Source organism: Neopelma chrysocephalum, unplaced genomic scaffold (assembly GCF_003984885.1).
Source record: "Neopelma chrysocephalum unplaced genomic scaffold, ASM398488v2 Primary Assembly neopelma1_96689, whole genome shotgun sequence".
Classification (NCBI taxonomy): Eukaryota; Metazoa; Chordata; class Aves; order Passeriformes; family Pipridae; genus Neopelma; species Neopelma chrysocephalum.
Genome location: NW_020925334.1, coordinates 11,034 through 32,362, shown reverse-complemented (window position 1 = coordinate 32,362; position 21,329 = coordinate 11,034). Strand labels below are relative to the sequence as shown.

The following is a 21,329-nucleotide window of genomic DNA, read 5'->3' as shown; positions in this document are numbered from 1 at the left end:
AACAGGTTAACTGCATTTTAACTGCTGATTTATATCAGCTAGCTGTCACAAATAACTTCCCTAAACAGTTTCCAAAGTGGGCAAACAGGGAAAGAAAGAGGATAAACGTCTGTTTCTCACTTTCACTAGCTTTTCTCTCTCTTTCTAGCTTTTTCCTCTATTTCGCCTTTTCATTCATTCTCAATCTCGCACTCACATTCTCACTCTTGCTCCCTCCTTCTCTTCTGCTGCCCCTTCCTTTCTTGCTCTCTCTAGCGCTTGCTCTCACACCATTTCTTGCTTTTGCTCCTCCACGTTCCCTTTCCTCTCTTGCTTCCTCTCTCTCGCTCAGTCTCTTGCTCTTGCCCCTCGCTTTCTCTCTCTTGCTTGCTCAGCATCTACGTCTCTCCCACTTATTCTCCCTTCAATTCGCTTGGTCCCTTGTGTGCTTCCTCATGCTTTCTCTCTCTCTCACACTCCTGCTTTTGCTGTCTCTCTTGGTTTGTCTGTCTGTTGTCCCTCTTCCCCCCCTTTCTTTCTCACCATTTCTCCTTCCCTTCCTCTTTTGCTCCTCCCATCCAACTCTCTCCCTCTCCCCTTTGTCACTCTGTTATAGGTTATAATCTGAGAGAGGAATTTTTCTTTCCCTGCTTCCCTGTAAGAGAAACAGAGTTCAAACGGACTGAGTGGGGGGAAGGGGAGTAAATGAGCTTTACAAAAGGCCTGGCCAGCAAAAGCCGAATTCCTGGTTAATGGCCCATCAGAGACTGGGGGGTTGCTGGCCGCCCTCACACAGGACAGTTTAGTTTTGGCTGGGTGCTCTCTCTCGCGCTCTCTCTCTGGAACAGAGAGAGAGTCTGTGTGCAGGCTCTTTTAGAGAAAAAAAGAGCCTGGAAGCCAGGCTAGTTTTTGCACACTGCCTCGTGACTCCAGGCGGACCTGTTGTGTTTTCATCGGAGAGTCTCTGTGCTCGCTGGGAGAAAAGGAGGAGCTTTTTGGGATGCTATCAACTGAGAACCACAGTGAGTCCTGTTGGGGGTGAACTGTTTTTCCTTACCCCTTCCTTCCATTGGGGGTAGGGTCCCCCATCTTCTTTTCGGATCCTCGCGTGACCCGAGAGCAATCCCCAGACCCCTCTCCCCGCGTGGTGACCGCCAGAGCCCAACAGCGCCCCCTGCCGACCACAACAGAGAACTGCAGGCTCTGCACCTTCAGCGATCCAACAGCGTCCCCTGCCGACCACAACAGAGAACTGCAGGCCCTGCACCTTCAGTGACCCATCAGCGCCCCCTGCAGGCAACGACAGAGTACTGCAGGCTCTGCACCTTCAGCGATCCAACAGCACCCCCTGCAGGCCACGATTAGGACTGCGCTAAAGGACAGAGAAGTATTCACCCAGACCTTTTTTTTCCTAGGATTACTGCCTAGGTTTTTGTGTTCTGTTACTGTTTTTGTTTGCTAACATACATATATCTTTTAATAAAGGATTGTTATCTCTTCTGTTTTCCACACTTCCTTGATTAAAGCCCCGTAATTTCTAATTCACAATTGCTGAGAGAGAGGAGTTTGTTTTGTCCATTAACTCATCCTCTTTAGCAAACCTTCCAGTCTCTTCAAACTGAGACACACTCTAACCATTCATCTTTCCCATTCCTCTTTCTCTCTCTCTCTTTCACTGTCTACCTCTCTCCCTCCCCTCCTTCCTTCTTTCTTTTCTTTCTTTCTTTCTCTTTCTTTCTTTTTCTTTCTTTCTCCCTTTCTCTCTTTCTCTCTCTCTCTTTCCTTTCCCTTCTCCTTTGTTTCTCTGTTGCTCTCTTCTGCTCTTTCTCCTTTTTATTCTCTTTCCCCATCTCTTTCTCACCTCCTATTTATTTCTTTCCCCCCATCACCATTTCTCTTTGACTCTGTTGTGGGTTAACCCCGATAGGCAGCTAAGCCCCACATGGTCACTCACTCAGTCCCCCCCCATGGGAGGGGGAAGAGAATTGGAAGGGAAAAAGTGAGAAAATGCATGGGTTGAGATAAAGACAGTTTAATAGGGAAAGCAAAAACTGTATGCATAAGCAAAACAATGTAAGGAATTCATTCACTACTTCCAATCTTACTTTTCCAGGAAAGTAGGGCTTCATCACGTGTGATGGTTACTTGGGAAGACAAATGCCATATCTCCAAACTTCCCCCCTTTCTCCTTCTTTCCCCCAGTTTTTATTGCTGAGCATGATGGTATATGGTATGGAACATCCCTTTGGTCAGTTGGGGTCAGCTGTGTCCCCTCCCAGTCTCTTGCGCACTGACAACCTTCCCACTGGAGGTGGGCAGAGGGAGAAACAGAGAAGGCCTTGATGCCGTGTAAGCACTATTCAGCAATAGCTAAAACATCAATGTGCTATCAACACTATTTTGGTCACAAATCCAAAACACAGCACCGTACGAGCTACTAGGAAGAAAATGAACTCTATCCCAGCCAAAACCAGTACATCACCCTTTCTTGATCTTGCCAACTCCCCAACAACTTTTTTTCACTTTTTTTTTTTTTAAAGCAACAAGACAATAAAAGTCTAATTGAAAAAATACATTTTCCATTGGAATTTTCCATAGCTATTTTATCTACATTACTCTCAGTAAATTTAACTCGCAAACACAATAAATGAAGGCTCTTAGCAAACATAATATCAACAACTGCAACTGTTGTTAAAAGACATTTTATCATATCCACTGTGTTTTAGCAAAGCTTTAGCAATGAAAACATTGAAATCGACTAGCAATACTACAATAAGTGTTGTGGCACAAACTTCTCTATGTAGGTCCTTCGGATTAAAAGGCAAAGCATTCCTGACAATCTGTGACAGAGTGAAATCCTACCAGCACTCAACATATCAAAGACCAGGAAGCTCCATTCCATTAAATATTTAGGTCCTTCAAACACAAAACCAGAGAAGCAAAACAAGACAGATGGACAGAACAAACCAACCAACCAAACAGAACAACCTTACCTTTCACAAGCTCGGACAGTCCATGCAGCAATTATCCATAATGAGATACTAAAAACCAACAGTACAGTTCCTGGACATATTGTCATTAATGTCTTCATAACAAAACGGGTATTGAAGTTTATCTTATTTAACGCTCCAATGCTTCTAGATGATGCATCAGTGAAAAGTTTGCTATGCAAAAGCATAACTCTGGCAATAAGATACAGCCTTAAGAACATTGGTATAGATAAAATAATATCCACATCAGCTGTTGTTGTGGATGGAGTGTAAGAAAAGGCAAGACGGGCTGTCCATGTGAATGTATAGTCCCCAGGTATGGGATGTATAGCACATACAAGTATTTCCAAGCAGATAAAGAAAATACGCTCATAAGTCATGGCTATTCTCCAGTCATCTGCTCCATTGTCCACCATGAATAACTGAAAAGATAAAATACAAGGTTAACTTTAGTATGCCATTAACAAACCTTGTTATGATTACATTTTAAAATACCATTGTTTTCAGAGCTTCTAATGACCACTAAAACCAAAATAAATTTGCCATTTCAGCAAATGACATTACTAAGTCACTACTAAGTGAATGTCATTTTGGGTAAGCCAAAAAAAATGGTTTTGTGCGCTGTTTTAAAAACTTTATATGAAACTGAATTTCCACATATTATTATTTACTAAGATTTTTTCATATTTTTGTTTAATTGTAATTTTTGATAAAACAAAACTTTGTGCCAATTTAAACCTCATCCCTTCAAAATCAATTTCTTAATCAAAGTTCATAGAATTAAGAAGAACTTTTAAAAAGGTTTTTCAGGATGGAAATCTAAATTACAAATTGAAAATACTTTCTGCAGTACAACATTAGGACTTCTTTAGAGCACATCGGTGCTTCAGACTGGAGAGGTTATAGCTTCAGTAGAATTATTCAAGTTTTCTTCAAACTTCGGGTACCAGTAATAGACCAATGCAGGCTGCAAAACCATCCAAGAAACTACATAAAGACTCTAAAAGATAACTCATCAGTTCAAAATCAGTTCAACTGTACCTCAACTACTAGCAATACCCAAACTAGCTGTTTTAAAGCTAGGTTGACCATGTCTAAATGAACTGTAATCACACCTTCAAAAAAACAAAAAATGAAAAGCAGAGGCCTGCAAACACCAGAGTAGCCTAAGTGAGGTCTATTAGTAGCTGCAAATCAAATGCACATGAATGTATGTAGGTCCTTGCAGAACCAAAGCCTTCAGTTTACCACCCAGGAACAAAAGTAATAAACCACTTCACACTGTTTAGTAAATGTTGTTCCTGAAGATTTACTAACTAAATACTTAATTGAACAATATTTGTCACTAGTAGAGAGTAGGGTTATGCAAGGCAACTTTTAAAAAAAGCAACAGGAGAAGACCTTCACATCACCTCTAGTCTGAATCTAGAAAAGGCTGTTCAGTAAATATGTAATTGGAAATAAAAACCTTTTGCAGGATTTTATTCAAAAGCTTAGAAGTAATTTAAGGGGCGAGAAGGTGAAATGCACAAAGAATGTCCTTCTGAATGTAAGAAAGTATTTCCAGCATGCCACACATCATATACAGGGCCAAACAAGCAATTCCTCTTCTGCATTGCTTTTTGCCTCTTTCCATCTTTCTATCCTTCAAGAGTTTAGAAATGCAAGCCTGAGCTCTCTGTATATGTCCTTCAGAGATCCCAAACCACATCTACATCTTCCCCCAACACATTCAGTTTGTCTTCCAGAAGATTGCTCCAGTTCTTTGTTTAAGAAAGTGATAACAAGTTAACTTTATTGTAGTTGGAGTGACGCTAAAAGAAAGAAAGAATTCAACCACAGTAAGAAACAAACAAGACACAAAAAAACCCAACTCAAATTCTTTTCTTTTTAGACCTGTGTTTTGCTCCTTCATGTTCCTTCTCTTTATCTTCGGTATAGTTCTTACCTCCATTGCAATACTATTAAAACCAAAGAAACATAGTGTTGAATTAATTAAGCTAAAGAAATACACTCGGTGAATTCAATGTATGCAACATGAGCACATACACTTTCTTTTGCCTGTGGTCTTTCTGAAGACTTTGTATGCTAGATATAAAAATGAAATTCATACAGGCAGGAAGGTAAATCGACCTATTTATTTATTTATTTATTACCAAAAGACAGTTGGTTTGCACTTAGCAAATGTACTAATTGATATAAAAGGCCAAACTTTCAAAATACAGTGAGATTCAAGTGCATTTGATTCTTGTGATTAGCCTGCAAATGCTGTCAGTCAGATCACACAAATGGTAAAACAGCTATAAAGAGGTCCAGGTATTTAGAGCATCCAGAATACAGATTAATATAAACCAGTAACAGAAGATAGAAAGCACCAGAAGCCACAGAGGAACACAGATCCAGTACAAAAATTCCTATTTGAAAAAATAGTAACATTTCAAAAACATATTTATGACGTAAATTTCCATACAAATCTGTGTCTCTAAATTCAGTCCATGAAACACAGGAATATCAAACATTCTGGAACAAAATAGGCTGTGGATAACAAGTCAATTGGGATGTACTGAAAATAGTTAGAAATTAGCACAGGATTTCATGTACATTTTATATGCTTGCAATTATGCAACCTACTAAATGCAATTGTTAACATTTAATTTGGAAAATGCAGTGGTATTTGCATGTTCCTACTTGTTTGGTTGTGTACATTTACTATTTGGAAAGCAAGGAGGGAAAATGAATAGAGGAAAGAAAGAACAGCTGAACAGCACAATTTAAAGGGGGGGTGCATGAATTTTTAAATATTTTTTAATATACATATATATATGCATACACCCTCTCAGCTGCTTTTAGTCAGTTCTGTTATAATAACCATGCATTCATTTTAAGATACTATTCCCCATTTGAATGGGGAATGATGCTAGTAATAAAAAGAGAACAAGTTCTTCCTATAAAATTGAGTCCTGCAGCCTATGCAGAAGGCCATACTCCAGTCAAGGTCAAAGATGTTATGCCTGCTCATAGCTTTCAAATTTCTTATTAATTATTAGTCTAACATTGAAAAATAATTTAAGTTCTTCATCAGTGTTCTGTAAAGCTTCTTCAAATACAGAACTGCCATCTACCTTTACTAAGCCTGCACTCTATAAGACAAATTAAAAAAAGTTGTTTTCATCTGAAATTATATAATGCATTTCCAACATGTGGCATGCAAAAATAAGACATGAATATTAAACTATAAATAAACTTGATGTTTCTAACACCACACAGTATAAATATAAAAATAGATAGCACATCATAGATATTAACGTGTTTGTGCATTTACAAAACAACTCGTGTTAAATTCATATAACACCAGATTAGAAAAAGAGAAACAAATTCAGAGTAGACAGATTGCACGTAATGACAACTTAGACCAGAGACTCCCTGAAGCTATTTAAAAGTAGATAAATTAATTTTGCAAATCATTAATATATCAAAACAAATTCCTAGCAGGCTATCTGAGGATGTTGGTGAACGCAAAGTACAAGGAAATTGGCCAGTTTCTTTACAATCCCAGTAGAAGAACAATCGTGAAAACAATATCACTGCTCTGCTGTAAGGAATAAAAAGGAAGCAATAAACAATGATAAAGCTGTACTCCTTGAAGCATTCCTTGCAGAAGGAGAATCAGCTGTACTCACAAAGGCATTGTGGCAATTGTTTAATTTAAACATCCAAATTTTAAATGGTTAAATACTGGAGTTGCTTTACCCTTATAAAAAAACTGATGAAACTGTGACACAGACTAGCAAAATAGAGCCTCTGTGGCTGCTGTTCTACCAATTTTTTTATCAAACGTTTTTCTATAGCTTCTAGTCCTCAGAATATCACTTATGCAACTAAAACCAGCATTATACTCCCCAGAGACGAAGAAGGTATTAAGTACAAATGATTGAAAATCATATGGTGGTTGGAGATAGACATCTCAAGCCTTTCCCTAACTAGGGGATGAAAAACACCTTCTTCCATCATCAGAAGGCATATAATTACATGGTCTGTAAACTATCCCAAGGCCTGTCCTTGATCTTGGAGAACCTGTAGGAATTCCCAAGAACTCTACATCCTGAATACAGTGCCACAGAGCAGAGAAGTTAGTAAGTTTAAGTCTTATATAAAGCCATGAGGCATCAAATACCTTCTGCATGCAAAGCACAGAAGGCAAAGAATAGTGTTTTTCACAAAGCTACATGAAAACCATGTTATCTTATGTTTCCCAGAATGCTTCCCACATCCAGAGTCAAGACCAAATTTTCTAGTAGGCCATTAGAAATTGATCCACAAGATCTTGTGGATATAGCTATCTACACAAATGAAACATTCTTACTTTTTTCAAATGAAGTTAGACTATTCTATCATTCGTACATGTACATGCACATACACAAACCCCCCTAATTATAAAAATGCCAATTTAAAAGAATGATTGTAAAAGTCTGGTACTTAGTTTCATCATAAAAATTGATTTTTGGCATAGTACATTTATTTCAATTTGGTATCTCTATGCAAAATGAGTTTTTAATGGTTATCGATATCTTGCTATGCACACTGTGTATGTCAGTGCATGCAAAAAAAATTTCATGTTAATCTGTGCTGGTGGCTAAGTAGGCTCAAAATGCTTCCCTCAAAGATAGCATTAAATCTGACCATCTTGGGAAGAGATGTGTAACTGAGGCTCAGATTACTTATGGCCTTTGTGTACCATATTTTCCTATGTGCAGCATAAAAAAACTGCACATTACAATGCACCTGAATAATATACATCAGTTACTATGACAGGGCACATGCAGAGAGGAGCATAGTCACAACCATTTCAATAAACATATATGTGTTACTCAACACGCTTATCAGGTTTGTCCATGCCTTTCTTAACCTCTATCCCTCAGAAAACACTAGCCCAAACACTCTATAAGATAACAAAGGGCACGATCACATTAACATAAGCTTAAATTCTGCCTCCCCATATTTTCCTTCTGTTCTAAATCAGATACTCACAGTATTCTTTTTTGATTTCTCTCTCCAAAGATATTCTGAGGCATTGTTCAATATTTTTAAATGCTACAGGTCAGACTTTCAGCTCTATTATTTGTCTCAAACAACTGTGAAATGGCTTAATCCCTGACAGCCTGTGCTGCCAAGGAACCACTACAACTCTCAGCAATTGCTGGGACATATGGAATTTCTTTTCATGTAGTTCTCCCTGTATGTACATGCTTCAGGGACCCAAAGAGGGTGAGATGCTCCTAAAACTGCTGTTCTTTCTTCCCAATAACCTTCTATGCAGGTAATAGTGTCAAGAAGTGAAATCCAAAGACTCCAAGTAGAAAAAAAAAAAAAAAGTATGGTCCTAGATATCCAGATTTCTTCTCCGGTGCTATAAAGTAAAAGAAATTCCTGAGAAAGGCATTATTAAATAGATAATACTTTAAATCAGAGGTTCAGAAATAGAAGCCCAGCACTCGGGGTTACCATATTCATTTGAGATACTCAGTAGACCCATCAGTAAGTGACTGAATTAAAGTTACTGAGTTCTTTCAAAGTCAGTGTCCATTAAAGGTATTTTTTAATTTAAATAATAATCTTCATTTAACACTTATTCTATTATATAATATATTCAGACCCCACTCCCTCTAGCAGGGTAAAACACAATGAGAATAAGGTCCTTAAGTTACAACATTGAGAAAACTTCCATCCAGCACCAACAGTTTCCAAAAGCTCCGGTGACTGGAGTTGACAGTCAGAAATGTTCTCCAAGAAGATGCAGAAGGAACATGACTTAGTAAAGCTCTGAATATAGCATGAGTGGAGGAAGATTAATACAGAAAGAACAGTTTAGGTAGGAGTCCTGTTCCTTTCCTTTGCACAAACACGCAAAACAGGAAAATGAGACCAGTGCATTATAGAAGTATTTTTATTGCTTTATACTATGCATTGTTCTGTTATTTAAAAAGTAAAGAATAAAAAAGAAAAGGAAATGTATGCTTTTACATAACAGATATGTTTCCTAGTAAATAGACTGGGTGACTCAGAGCAATCCAGAGTAGTTGCTCCATAGAGATGGAATGAAAAATATATATAGTTTTAAAACCATACTGTTGTTCCCAGGAATCTAAGGACAGAGAAGGTTCATTTGCCTGTAGCAAATCTTTACAAAACATTCCATTAGCAAAGCTAACTTAAATGCAACTTGTTTAGAACCCAACTTCCATCAGCTGACACTCTGCCCTACTCCCTACTTCTACTGGCCTGCTCTGGCTCACTCTCACTGATGAGAGTGTAGCTGGACATTAGCTATGCCAGCTTTATTACATCGGAAAGGGAAGGTGGCAAAGAAATATTGAATGGATTGCTTAGGTTCCCTTTGCATCTTTACAAATACAAACAGCAAATGACCACATTGAAAAAAAATTACTATACTAATAAAAAACTTCCAAAACAAAAACATCTCTTTAAAAAACTTTTCTGGTCTTATAGGTGATCTGCTATAACTAGTGCACTAATCTTAGCCGTACTGGGATAGAAACATTAGTCAGATTCCAGAGTTAGGAATTAATTTAGTTTTGCACTGAAGCAGCAATTCCAAGACTCTGTATGAGGAACATAGTACATCTTCCCACAAAATATCAGTACCTTTACACAGAATACATTTTAGAATACATCTTGTAAGAAACTTCTGTCATATTTTTCCCCATTTTAAGTATCTCAGAAATAAAGTGACTCTAATTCTACAGTATTCTTGTGGAAGCAAAATTCACTGAAGAGAACTATCTACATTTCGGTATTTTTATGTTGTTAATTTTAAATGATCGTTTTACAGTTCTTGATTTAGGATTTGGTTTTCTTCATTCATCACAAAAATTAATTTGTTCTACAGATCACTGCATGAAAAACTGCCATCTCCCAACATACCTGCCATCAGCCACTGTTCCCAACGTGAGAGAAGCCTTATTCTCTTCAGGGAAGATCAGCTTCATTACTACTGGGAAAACTAGAACCAGTCAAAAAAGGATATATTCACTGAAGAAACCGACAATATTTTTGCAAGGGAATAGAGGAAACAGAAGTTAAAGGAAGAAATACTGAATCCGAAGCTAGGTAAAATGAGGTAATTTATTCATTCTGCCAAAGGAGTACACCTACACCTGTGACTCTAAACTTAAGAATGTATTTTTAAGGAAAGATGAACCCGATGTCCTGATAAACTTCTAACAGCTTCACTAAAAAATTCTCAGAACAAGGGTGCATTTGAATGGACAATGCTAGGTATTGCCAGGCCAACCATTCAGTGGCCCGACCATTAGATACAACCTCCTCCTATGTCCTAAGAGAGGCTGTTGGAAGCAAGCATCTTCTACATTTAATTTCAATGCAAAAGGCCTCAGATCCTTTCAGTCACTGTTCATTAGATGCTTGACCAATGTTAAAGGACTGTCTATCCTGCCTTCTGTGTCTTATGCATTACAGTGCTGCTTTTCAGAGACAGTAGGCACTTGTAACTTTTCCTGGGTCAACATGTTCTGCAGATATAATCTATTCAAAAATGTACTGAATGGAACTAAAGCTAAATATTTAGCAAATAAATACACCTAAAGTGATAATTTAACAGATTTGATGTCTCTAGTTTTCTTATAATCAGCATGTTTTTCTGTTGTATGGAATGTGTATTAAGCTTCACTGGTACAAGGTAATTTTCAAGCCTATACATGAAACTACTGTATCTTGGACCAAAACTGGCACATGATGAGATTTGTTGTTGCCTGATCCAAGGCCTGTTAAAATAAACAGATTTTTTTCAGTAATTTTCAGCAGGTTTTAGATCAGAATAAAATTATCGCTCAAAGTTAATTTATTGATTTTCACCTGTTATTCAACAGACTTGCTTTCTGTGCTCTTAATCTTCATTTGTTTTTGCAGCAGCAGTCTTAGCTGATGCTTCAGCATACTTAAGCAAAGACAAGCTAGACTTTTGTTTCTTTGGAGTCAACAGAAGAAGAAAGACAATGAGATAAACATGCACCACCACAGTGAAGGCAAAAGAATTACATAGATATAAACAATTTTGCCTGCAGGATACCCATTAGTGCTTGCGATAGAAAACTGTAAGGGAGTTTAACTTCATAGTTCTTAGAGAATGCAGGATTTTTTCTGAAGAACTTTCCAATAAGATAATTAAAGCCCCATAAGCAGTGTTTACTAGAATAATGCATTATGGAATTTATTTGCACAATAAATAGTCAATAAATGTATTTAGTAACATCCACCTGTTTTTCCTAGTACTGCCTGCTCCGTTTCTTCAACTTTTCAGGAGACAGGGAAAGGGAGAAAACTCTCGAGCCTTCAGCAAGATATTTGGGCTCACGTGTGTGATAATTTTCCATAACGTTACTGAAGATTGAAAATGTTTCATGTCAAATCCATCAGTATCACATGATTTTCCCACCACTTCAGAACAATCTAGGGACTGAGAGTGCTTTCTCCCTGGAGACCTGGAAAGTGATGGACTGAATTCTAAACATGAACTCAAAAATGAACTCTGCTGTGACAACAGTGGTTTAACCTTAACTTTGAAGTCTGCATGACTTTCCATAGGAGTTCTACTTGAGCATGAACTAACAGTCCAATTTATAAGTGTTTAGAAATCTCAATTCACGTACAAAAACAAATAAAATTAAGATTTCTATTAATTTCTGCCAAATATCAACAATTTTCATTTTTCTGTGTGAGTGAGAGCATCTGTATCAAGGGAAGAGGGAAAAGAGGTTCAGATGCAGTCCAGAAGAACACAGACTACCATTATTCAAGAAAGGCAATAGAAGAAGGGCAATGTTTATTTACAAAGGGATACCCTAATTAGTCCATCACCAAAGCAAAAGTATCCCAGTGGACATAGTCCTCCTACCCTCTGACAGCCATCTTTCAAGAAATACCAGGCTGTGGCAGAATACCCAAGAAAGGGAATTAACGACATCTTATTAGTAACCTTAGAGAATTTTGGTTTTAATCGTTTGAGTAATATGAGGACGTGCCAGTAAAACTTCAGGAACTGTACATTTAAAAAGCATTTCTGTCTGCAGCAGTACAAGAGAGAGACAGAGAGGTCTACTTTCTCAGTAAAGGTAGAAAAAAAATGCAGCTTTACCATGTGAACTGTCATCAAAAAGTTTCCTAACTTCCACCCGATTATTAATCTAACAGCAAATTGCATTAGGGAAATGTGGAATGGAACAATAAGTTGTCTAGAAACAACAGTTTTAATCATGTTGTATGCCGCTATTTTAATTATGTAGAAGAAATTAACTATCCCAGCCAAAACCAGGACAACCATGAAGTAACAAACTGTTTATGCATAAGGTGGACAATTTATACATTGTAAATTAAAATTATAATCGGATGATACTATCTTCTTAGCTCTTCCCTCCTCCACCTCTTCGAAAGTGTATTTCTCAACTGGAACAGTAGTCAGAAAAATACCTGTTCTAGGCTGGGATAACATTTTTCCTACCAGTCTTCCAAACTGAATCAACAACCACACAAGCTTAGAGAGTAATTATTATTTCATAATCTCCCGAGTGTGATGTTTCTAACAACATTACAGGCATGACAACAATGAACCAAAATGAGAATCATAGAATCATCCGGGTTGGAAAGGACCTCCAAGATCATCAAGTCCAACCCTTGATCCACTGCCACCGTGGTTACTAGATCACGGCACTAAGTGCCACATCCGGTCTCATCTTAAAAACCTCCAGGGACGGAGAATCCACCACTTCCCTGGGCAGCCCATTCCAATGCCTGATTACCCTCTCTGTAAAGAATTTCTTCCTAATATCTAACCTAAACCTCCCCTGGCGCAGCTTAAGACCATGCCCTCTTGTCTTACTGATAGTTGCCTGGGACAAGAGACCAACCCCCACCTGGCTACAACCTCCTTTCAGGCAGTTGTAGAGAGTGATGAGGTCTCCCCTGAGCCTCCTCTTCTCTAGGCTAAACAACCCCAGCTCCCTCAGCCTCTCCTCATAGGACTTGAGTTCGAGTCCCTTCACCAGCCTCGTTGCTCTTCTCTGGACCTGCTCCAGCACCTCAATATCCTTCCTGAACTGAGGGGCCCAGAACTGGACACAGTACTTGAGGTGTGGCCTCACCAGTGCTGAGTAGAGGGGAAGAATCACTTCCCTGGACCTGCTGGCCACACCGTTCCTGATACAGGTGTACCAGGGTGAATTTATGCTGATACTTTTGGTCTGTGTTTGGCCCTGCCACCTGTGAAAGCTTTGCTCTTTCCCTGCCAAGTTATGGGAAAACAAGCACTGATAAACGGGAAAGTTGTCCTTGGAGGGAGAACTTCTGTATAAACTGTTTTAATTGGTCGTCTGTGATTGGTTAATGGCTCGTCAAGGGCATTTGGAGGAGAAAGTGATGATGAAGTGAGGAAGGCTCGCCCCCAGACTCAATTAAGAAAGACCCCCAAAACATACTGCGCGTGCGTGAGGGGATTTCCGAAGTTCTCACGCATGCGCAGAAGAGTTGCACTTACATAACTGGGAGGTGGGACTGAGGGCCTTTGGTTGGGCAGTGCTGGCCACACCTGGGAGGTTGTGGTCACTCAGTTAATTGTATAAAAGTAGATAGTGCTTTCTTGGAGAGGAGTTAACTTCACATCAAGGACAACGTTGCCTTTCGGCGGGGACACCTGCCAGTTTTGTGAGCTTACTGACTCTCCAAGGATGCCACTTCTGCTATGGGTAATTATAGGCACGCTAGGTCGGTATGATAACTTTATGGGCAACAGCTGGGTAACTGGGGCTTATTTCTCTCCTCCTTCCTCCCTTTTGGGTTTGTTTGTTTTGTTGGTCACCCTCTTGGTAATAAATCTTGGTTTTTGTTAAGCTTTTAACGGTGTCATGGTTTCGAGCTTCAGTATATCTTCGAACCTCTCCCTAATAACAGGCCAGGATGCCATTGGCCTTCTTGGCCACCTGGGCACACTGCTGGCTCATGTTCAGCTTCCCGTCAATCCAAACTCCCAGGTCCCTTTCTGCCTGGTTGCTCTCCAGCCACTCTGTGCCCAGCCTGTAGCGCTGCAGGGGGTCGTTGTGGCCAAAGCACAGGACCCGGCACTTGGCCTTGTTGAACCTCATCCCGTTGGAATCAGCACAACTCTCCAGTCTGTCCAGGTCCCTCCGCAGAGCCCTCCTGCCTTCCAGCTGATCAACACTCCCCCCCAGCTTGGTGTCATCTGCAAATTTGCTGATGGTGGACTCAATCCCCTCATCTAAATCGTCAATAGAGATATTAAACAGAACTGGGTCCAACACTGATCCCTGGGGGACACCACTAGTGACCGGTCACCAACTGGATGCAGCACCGTTCACCACCACTCTCTGGGCTCGGCCCTCCAGCCAGTTCTTAACCCAGCACAGAGTGCCCCTGTCCAAGCCGTGGGCTGCCAGCTTTTTCAGGAGAATGCTATGGGAGATGGTGTCAAAGGCCTTGCTGAAGTCCAGGTAGACCACATCCACAGCCTTCCCCTCATCCACCAGGCGGGTAACCTGATCATAAAAGGAGATCAGGTTGGTCAGACAGGACCTGCCCTTCCTAAACCCGTGCTGGCCGGGTCTGATCCCTTGTCCATCCTGTAGGTGCTGTGTGATTGCACTTAGGATGATCTGCTCCATAACCTTGCCAGGCACTGAGGTCAGGCTGACGGGCCTGTAGTTTCCCGGGTCCTCCTTCTGGCCCTTTTTGTGGATTGGTGTGACATTCGCCAACTTCCAATCACCTGAGACCTCCCCAGTGAGCCAGGACTGTTGGTAGATGATGGAGAGCGGCTTGGCGAGCTCTTCCGCCAGCTCCCTCATCACCCTTGGGTGGATCCCATCTGGTCCCATAGACTTGTGAGGATCCAAGTGGCTCAGCAGGTCGCTAACTGTTTCCTCCTGGATTACAGGGAGGCTATTCAGCTTCCTGTCTCTGTCTACAAGAATACACAGATTTGGGGCTGTCACCATACTTGGCTCCAACATCATTACTGTTGTTCATCTGGCTTTTCTCCTGGGAAAAGGAGAGAGGTGAAGGAAGCATTGTTTGTGTTTTTATCCTCTTTTCTTGAAGTGATAATGTAGGCTAAGAACCATCATTTAAAACTACCTGGCTTAATTTGATTGTTATGATAATCTTAACATTAAGTCACATTTAATAAAAGTAATAGCTCCTGAATAACAGGATAACTAATACACTAAATAATAATAATAATAACACCAATAACTAATAAAAACACTAATCGTACTTATTATTATACTAATAATAACACTAATAGCTAATAATACAGGATAACTAATTAACTGTAATAATTGAAAACCTATTTGAAGAAAGCATTTTAACATTTCCAATATTTCACAAAACTGCAGAGCAGCCAGTTATTTTTGTCTAAATACTGCAGCTATGCCATTCTGGAGACTTTAGTCTGTCAAATGCAGAGCCGTTTCATAGAATATAAAAATTAATCTGTTTTGATAATAGGTTTAGAATGCGAGGGTAAACGTATGTTCAGAATTATGCATGTGCCATCACACAGCAGGACAACTCACTTGGGCTGAGCTACAGGAGAGAAGCAGGAGAGACTGGCAGCCGCCCTCCCTGCAGTACAGGTTGCTCTAAGCCAGGCTCAGCCCAGGCAAAGGCACCCCGGATAAAGTGCAATGTGCAGAGCTGTCTGCGGTGCTGAAAAGGAGGCAGAGGGCACACACCCCAACCTCACCCCTTATATACTGAAAGTGCTTCTGTTCCTCTACTGCTTATAAACTAAAAAAGAAAAAAAAAGAAATCAAACAAACAAAAAACCCCCAACAACCCCCACATTTATCTCACACCCGTATAATATTCTTGTGAAGAATCCCTATAAGTCTTCTTAAATCTCCCTTCTAACTCCATTAAAATATGATGTTCAGCAGGTCTGGGACAAGCAAACTCACAGTTTGGGTTAACTGATGAGCTGACTGTTTTCAAAACAGAACACACCGGCAAGGTCATTTAAATGGACAGACTACAGTCACCTGCTATACTGTTAGGCACTACCATAGAGTTGCTTGCAGCATGGCTGCTCAGACTTCCTACCAAGAAATCAAGGGCACAGACTACTGACAAAAAAAAAAAAAGGAATAAGCTGATTTTGGTTAGCAGACATTTTATATCACCAGATGCTTCTAAATATTAAATCTGCAAGCACTACTAATTGCTAAACTTTCATCTTATTTCCCAACATATTTTAGTTCATGTTTTGCAGGAAAATCTACTTTTCTTTCAGGTAGGTCTGCTTCTATCAGACTATGAAACATACCACACTGCGGGCAAAATACATTGCTGTTCTGTTCTGTACAACAAAATTTATTGTCTTGATGAATTCCTACAAATTTACACTATACTTACAGATAAAGTCTAAGTACCTTTCTGAGAATAAGGAAGGAATGATCAAATTTGAACAAGGTCAGCAAACAGCTGGTGCTCCAGGGGACAGTCAACCATCTATGGGCATGATTCTACAGATCCGATTCAAAAAATATTCCACTGCACATAGCAGGATATTTTCCCGAATTAAAGGCAAGTATCCCTTCAGAAAACAGTCAGTTTTAAAGATTATTTTAAAACCGTTACATTATCGGGCTTATGCAGTATTTTCTTCCACTTGGAGTAGGTTCTGTGCATTTCTAAGCTAAAATATTTTAAAGATAGTTTTTGTTTTCAGATTTAAGGTGCAACATAAATTTAGCACCATAGATGGATGCAAATATTTCTGTGTGTTTTTCATCTTATTTTTTAAAAAGTCAAGTGTGCATATATAAACATACTGTGCCTAAATTAAAAATCTGTCAGATATCTAACAGCTAAGGGTGGTACAATGGCCTTTCCTTCCAATAGTGTCCTTGAAAACAAAACTTCCCTTCATTTTCAAGATGAATGACAGAGCCCCTCGGAGCTGCAGCTTACTCCGAGCTCTGACATGAGTCCTGCAGCCTACAGCATCTCTCAGACAAAAACATAGAGTAGTACTGTTTTACAAACAGGTATGCTTGTATTCTAAACTGTCAGGCAGTGTTGAAAACTACATTAATTTTGATTAAGTCACATGATTGCACAACTCCTTCCATGTAGTCTCATACATAAAGGAGTTCTTTAAAACGATCAATTAAAAAAAATCAGAAATACAACTGAAGTTTTTTAAAAGATTGATTTTTCTGATCTATAACAAATCTCTGAAAGAATGAAAATGTGTATCCAATTAGCTGGAAAAAATTATGCAAATGTTGGAGTAACTACTTACTGTAAGCTTACACATACAGAAACCTACGCCTTTTTGGTTATGTTGTGTATTGTTTTCTATTTAAAGTTTCTTGAAAATACATAGAATAATTCAAATCCTTACAGAATTTGGGTTTTTTTCAACTTTGTTCTTAGTGCCTCAAGCAACACTTATAGCAAGGTACACTGGAGAACAAGGCTCCCACATTGCAGCAGATACATTTATTTATTTTTACACAAATAAAGAAACCTCTTCATCAGTTTTTCAATAGTTTATAGTGATACTCTGTCACCAGACATTTATTGAGTACAATAATCTTAAACAGCTGCCCATCTTTGCTATCAATGCAAAGAAACTGGGTTCTGAGACAGAAATAGTGTTTTTCATATATATGGACCGCAGGACGGGATCCCATTTGGCAAAGTCTTCAGTAGTGCAATACTTCTCTAACAGTAGTCTAAGGAGGAGACTATGGTGCCCTTTCATATTAGAACTACAGCATAGAAGAAGGGTACTACAAAATTCTTAATTTCTCTTTTTTGCTAATTGGTACCGCTGAAAAAAAAATGTTCCTGCCCTTGAAAACTGTCATTTCTGTCTGTAGCCCAAGGTATCTCTAATTAGACATAGCAAAGCCACCAATGTATCCACAAATAAGGTATTTTTCACTTCGAAACTTTGAAAACTCTCTCTTACATGTTTCAGTTTAACTGAAATGTCAAATTGTAATTTCTTAATTTAAAAAAAAAGACAACTGAAATTAGAACTATGTGGGAGCCCAAACCCAGCTTTCAGCAAAAGGAAAACAAAGGCTGACAAAAACCTCATGATCTGAAGGAGCTGGACCCTTCTCACAAGACCTGTTAAAGTTCTACCTTATGGATTAAGCCTGGCTCCAGCAGAAATCAGAAAGGACTTTTTGAGATGATTGTTAAAATCATGTCTAAACCCCTGTAATCCCTCTATCCCCCATGTAACCCTACTAGAAGAAAAATTAACTATTTGGAAACTGCAGCAAAAATTTGTGCAACTCCCCAATTAACATAGCCTGTCCCCTTCATTAACATGTCCAGCCCCAGATGCCTTTAAATTGTGTTCTCATGTTCAATAAAGTATTCCAGTTTCCCCAAACTGGGATCGTCTAGCTTTTATTTTTCAGACCGCCACTGAACTAAGTACCTGGGACAGGACGTGTGACAGTATTTTTATACTTACTCTACAGCTTTGATCATTAAATTCCCCCTACCTTTAGCCTTACCTGTCTTCACAGCTTTCCTCTGTCACATTTCCTAGTGACTGTAATTTCTATGGCATTAAATAAAACAAATCCAACATAAGGTTTTCCCCTCTTTTTAAATATTCTAGTGTATGCTAGTATCTGAAACAGCACAGTGAAGATTACATACCTAGAAGTTATTGATGCCTCTTTCCTAATACTTAGCCCTGCTATCCAGAGAAAATGCACAGCATGACATTTAGTCACTGGGAAATAAGACTGTTGCCCTACATCTGCTACAGAAAATAGCAGGTATGTCATAAAGTGTGCTATAACCTCAGAACTAAGTGATCCTACTAGCATAATCGCAGGTAACAGTCCCAGCAGGCAACGCAATCTTATTTCTCTCCAGGGATGAAATACATTCACTGAACTTCAGGAAGCATTAAGTGATTATTTTTGTTTTCTGAATCAGCAGGAAGTGCAAAGTACTTACCACAATAAAGCCTTTAGAAAAACTGACTCTGCAACCACAGATATGTAAACACTCAGCAATTCATAAAGTTAATTAATTACCTGAATTTCCCTTGCATGGTATACAATAATGAGCCCAAGCAAGATAATCGTGGAGAGGCTAATAAGACATTTCAGAGCGAGGGAATACAGAGACTCCTGCAACAGAAAGACACCACTGTCCATCAGAGACACACACGCGGAATCGTTCCCGCACCGCCAGGCTCCCCAGCCCCACTGCGAGCAGCGGAGCCCGAACTGGGAGGGGAGGGAAGATCGCCTCGCCTTACAGTGTCGGGGCCGGAGGGTGCCTCACGGCGGGGCCAGGGAAGGGGGACACCTCGCCTCACGGTTGCGGAGCCGCGGGGTGAGCATCTCGTCTCAGGGCGGAGGACCAGTGGGCTCCACACGGCGGTGCCGGGGGGTCAGGGCACCTCTCACCTCTCCTCGGGGCGAGGGACGCTTCCCGGCAGGGCCGGGTGAGGGCTGAACAGTCCCGCCGCGCTGGGCTCTAAGAGAAACGAAGTGATGTCGGGGTCGGGCGGCAGCCGCCTTTCCACGAGGATGACGGCGCGGGGCGGCTAGACCGCAAGAATTTGAACGACTGACAGGAGAGTGCAGCCGGCTGCGGAGCCACCTTTCCGCGAGCCCACGGACCGGGACGGACAAGGAGCCCACAGAAGGGGCACGGGGGGGGGGGGGGGGGGGCGTGGGTTGGGCTGCGTCGACCGCGCCGAGAGCGAAAGGAAGGCGGTCCGACGGCGTGGCAGGTACCTTCGTGTAGGCGCCCCAGGACAGCTCTGTCTCGATCACCATGACTACGATGCCGAACATGCCGAAGATGAGCGCGTAGTCGCTGAGGCGCTTGCGCTTCTCGAAGAGCGCCCGGCGGTGCCCCAGCTTGTAGCCGATGTTCTGGTTCTTCTTCTTGCTGGACTTGCCCCCGCCGTTGTTCGTGCCGCCGGAGCCGTAGAACGCCAGGTTGTTGGAGTTGTTGTGCTCGGGCTTGGAGACCACGATCTCCGGAGCAGCGGCTATGGGGCCGACGAGCGGCTGCTGGAGCGGCTGAGACTCGGAGTCAAGCTCGTGCAGGTTCCTGCGGGATGAGCTCAGGTTGCTGAGCGGCCGCATGATGCCGCCGTTGTACCTGCAGCTACTCATGGCTATTTCGGCGAAGGGATTGCTCTCCCGACGCTGCTGGTAGTGGTGATGGTGGGTGCTGCCGCTGCTGACACTGCTGCTGGGACTGGCTGCTTGCTGCTGCTGCAGGCTATGGCACTGGTGGCACTGGTGGTACTGGGGGTACTGGTGGGGCTGTCTGGACGAGCCGGCATGGCTGGAGGGGGTGAGCTCGCTGACGTTCAACTGGCTGCCCTGCCGGGAGGAGGCGGAAGTGGAGAGCGGCGAGGAGTGAGTCCTGAGAGCGCCCGAGAGAGGCGAAGAAGTGCAGAGCAGCGAAGGCAGGTTATCCCCCGCTGCTGCCACAGCGGCCCCATAATAGGTACAGTTGTTGCACTGGAGGCATGGGGTCTGCTGCTGCTGTGGCTGCTGGAGAAGACTCTGCTTGTCCTGGCCCTGCTGCTGCTGCTGCTGCTGCTCAGAGCAGAAGCCCGTCTGGAACTGCAATGGTGTTTCCATGTCGGAGGCGTTAAAGCCGCAGGAGCACCAGGTAGTGGTGGTGCACCCTGCGCAATGCGTTATGGTCGGCAGGGGAGAGGCCTGCTGCCTCCACGAAGGACCCATCCCGGCTTCCGTAGAATCCAGCCGATTGGTCGGGCGGACCAAAACAAGGCGCATCTCGTCGAGGGAGACCGGCTGCGGTGTGAGACGGCGGAGAGATTCCCCATCCGCCCTGCCCCCTCTCGCGCGGGGATCCCGTGTGCTACCACTCCCGCAGGTAGAGGTTACCCTCACCCCCCGCCCCGCCGCCGGTGTGCCCCACGCCACAGAAACTCGAGGGGGCCCGAGGTGGGCGGGGGGAGCGCTCTCTGAGCTCGCTTCCGGGATCGCTCTCTGGGAGGAAAGGCAGTCGCGGCCGGGCTTCCTGGCCCCGCCGCACACATCTGCGCCGTCTCCAGAACATTGGCGCTGCGCTGCGCTCCGGAGCTGTCCAGCGACGCCCCGTCGCTTTCCGGAGACGTGCAAGACAGCAGCGTCCTCGCTCCGAGGCCCTCGCCGCGGTCCCGGGAAGGAGGCGGTTCTCAGGGCCTGGCGCGGCCGGCGCCCAGCACGGAGAGGAGCTGGGCCAGGGTGCGGCCTCAAGCCGTGCCCACAGGCCATCAGAGATGTCACAGGAGATCTC

The 21,329-nt window shown here is 42.0% G+C and overlaps 1 protein-coding gene across 1 annotated transcript; it reads right to left on the bottom strand.

The window, feature by feature from the left end:
• Window positions 1-2,968: 2,968 nt before the first annotated feature.
• On the bottom strand, window positions 2,969-20,824 carry LOC113981664 (small conductance calcium-activated potassium channel protein 2-like). The gene is made up of 3 exons (XM_027709187.1): window positions 19,802-20,824; window positions 19,091-19,186; window positions 2,969-3,391 (listed from the first exon to the last, which is right to left on the bottom strand). Exons 1-3 carry the CDS (start codon window positions 20,822-20,824, stop codon window positions 2,969-2,971), a joined length of 1,542 nt encoding a protein of 513 aa, XP_027564988.1.
• Between the last annotated feature and the right edge of the window lie 505 nt (window positions 20,825-21,329).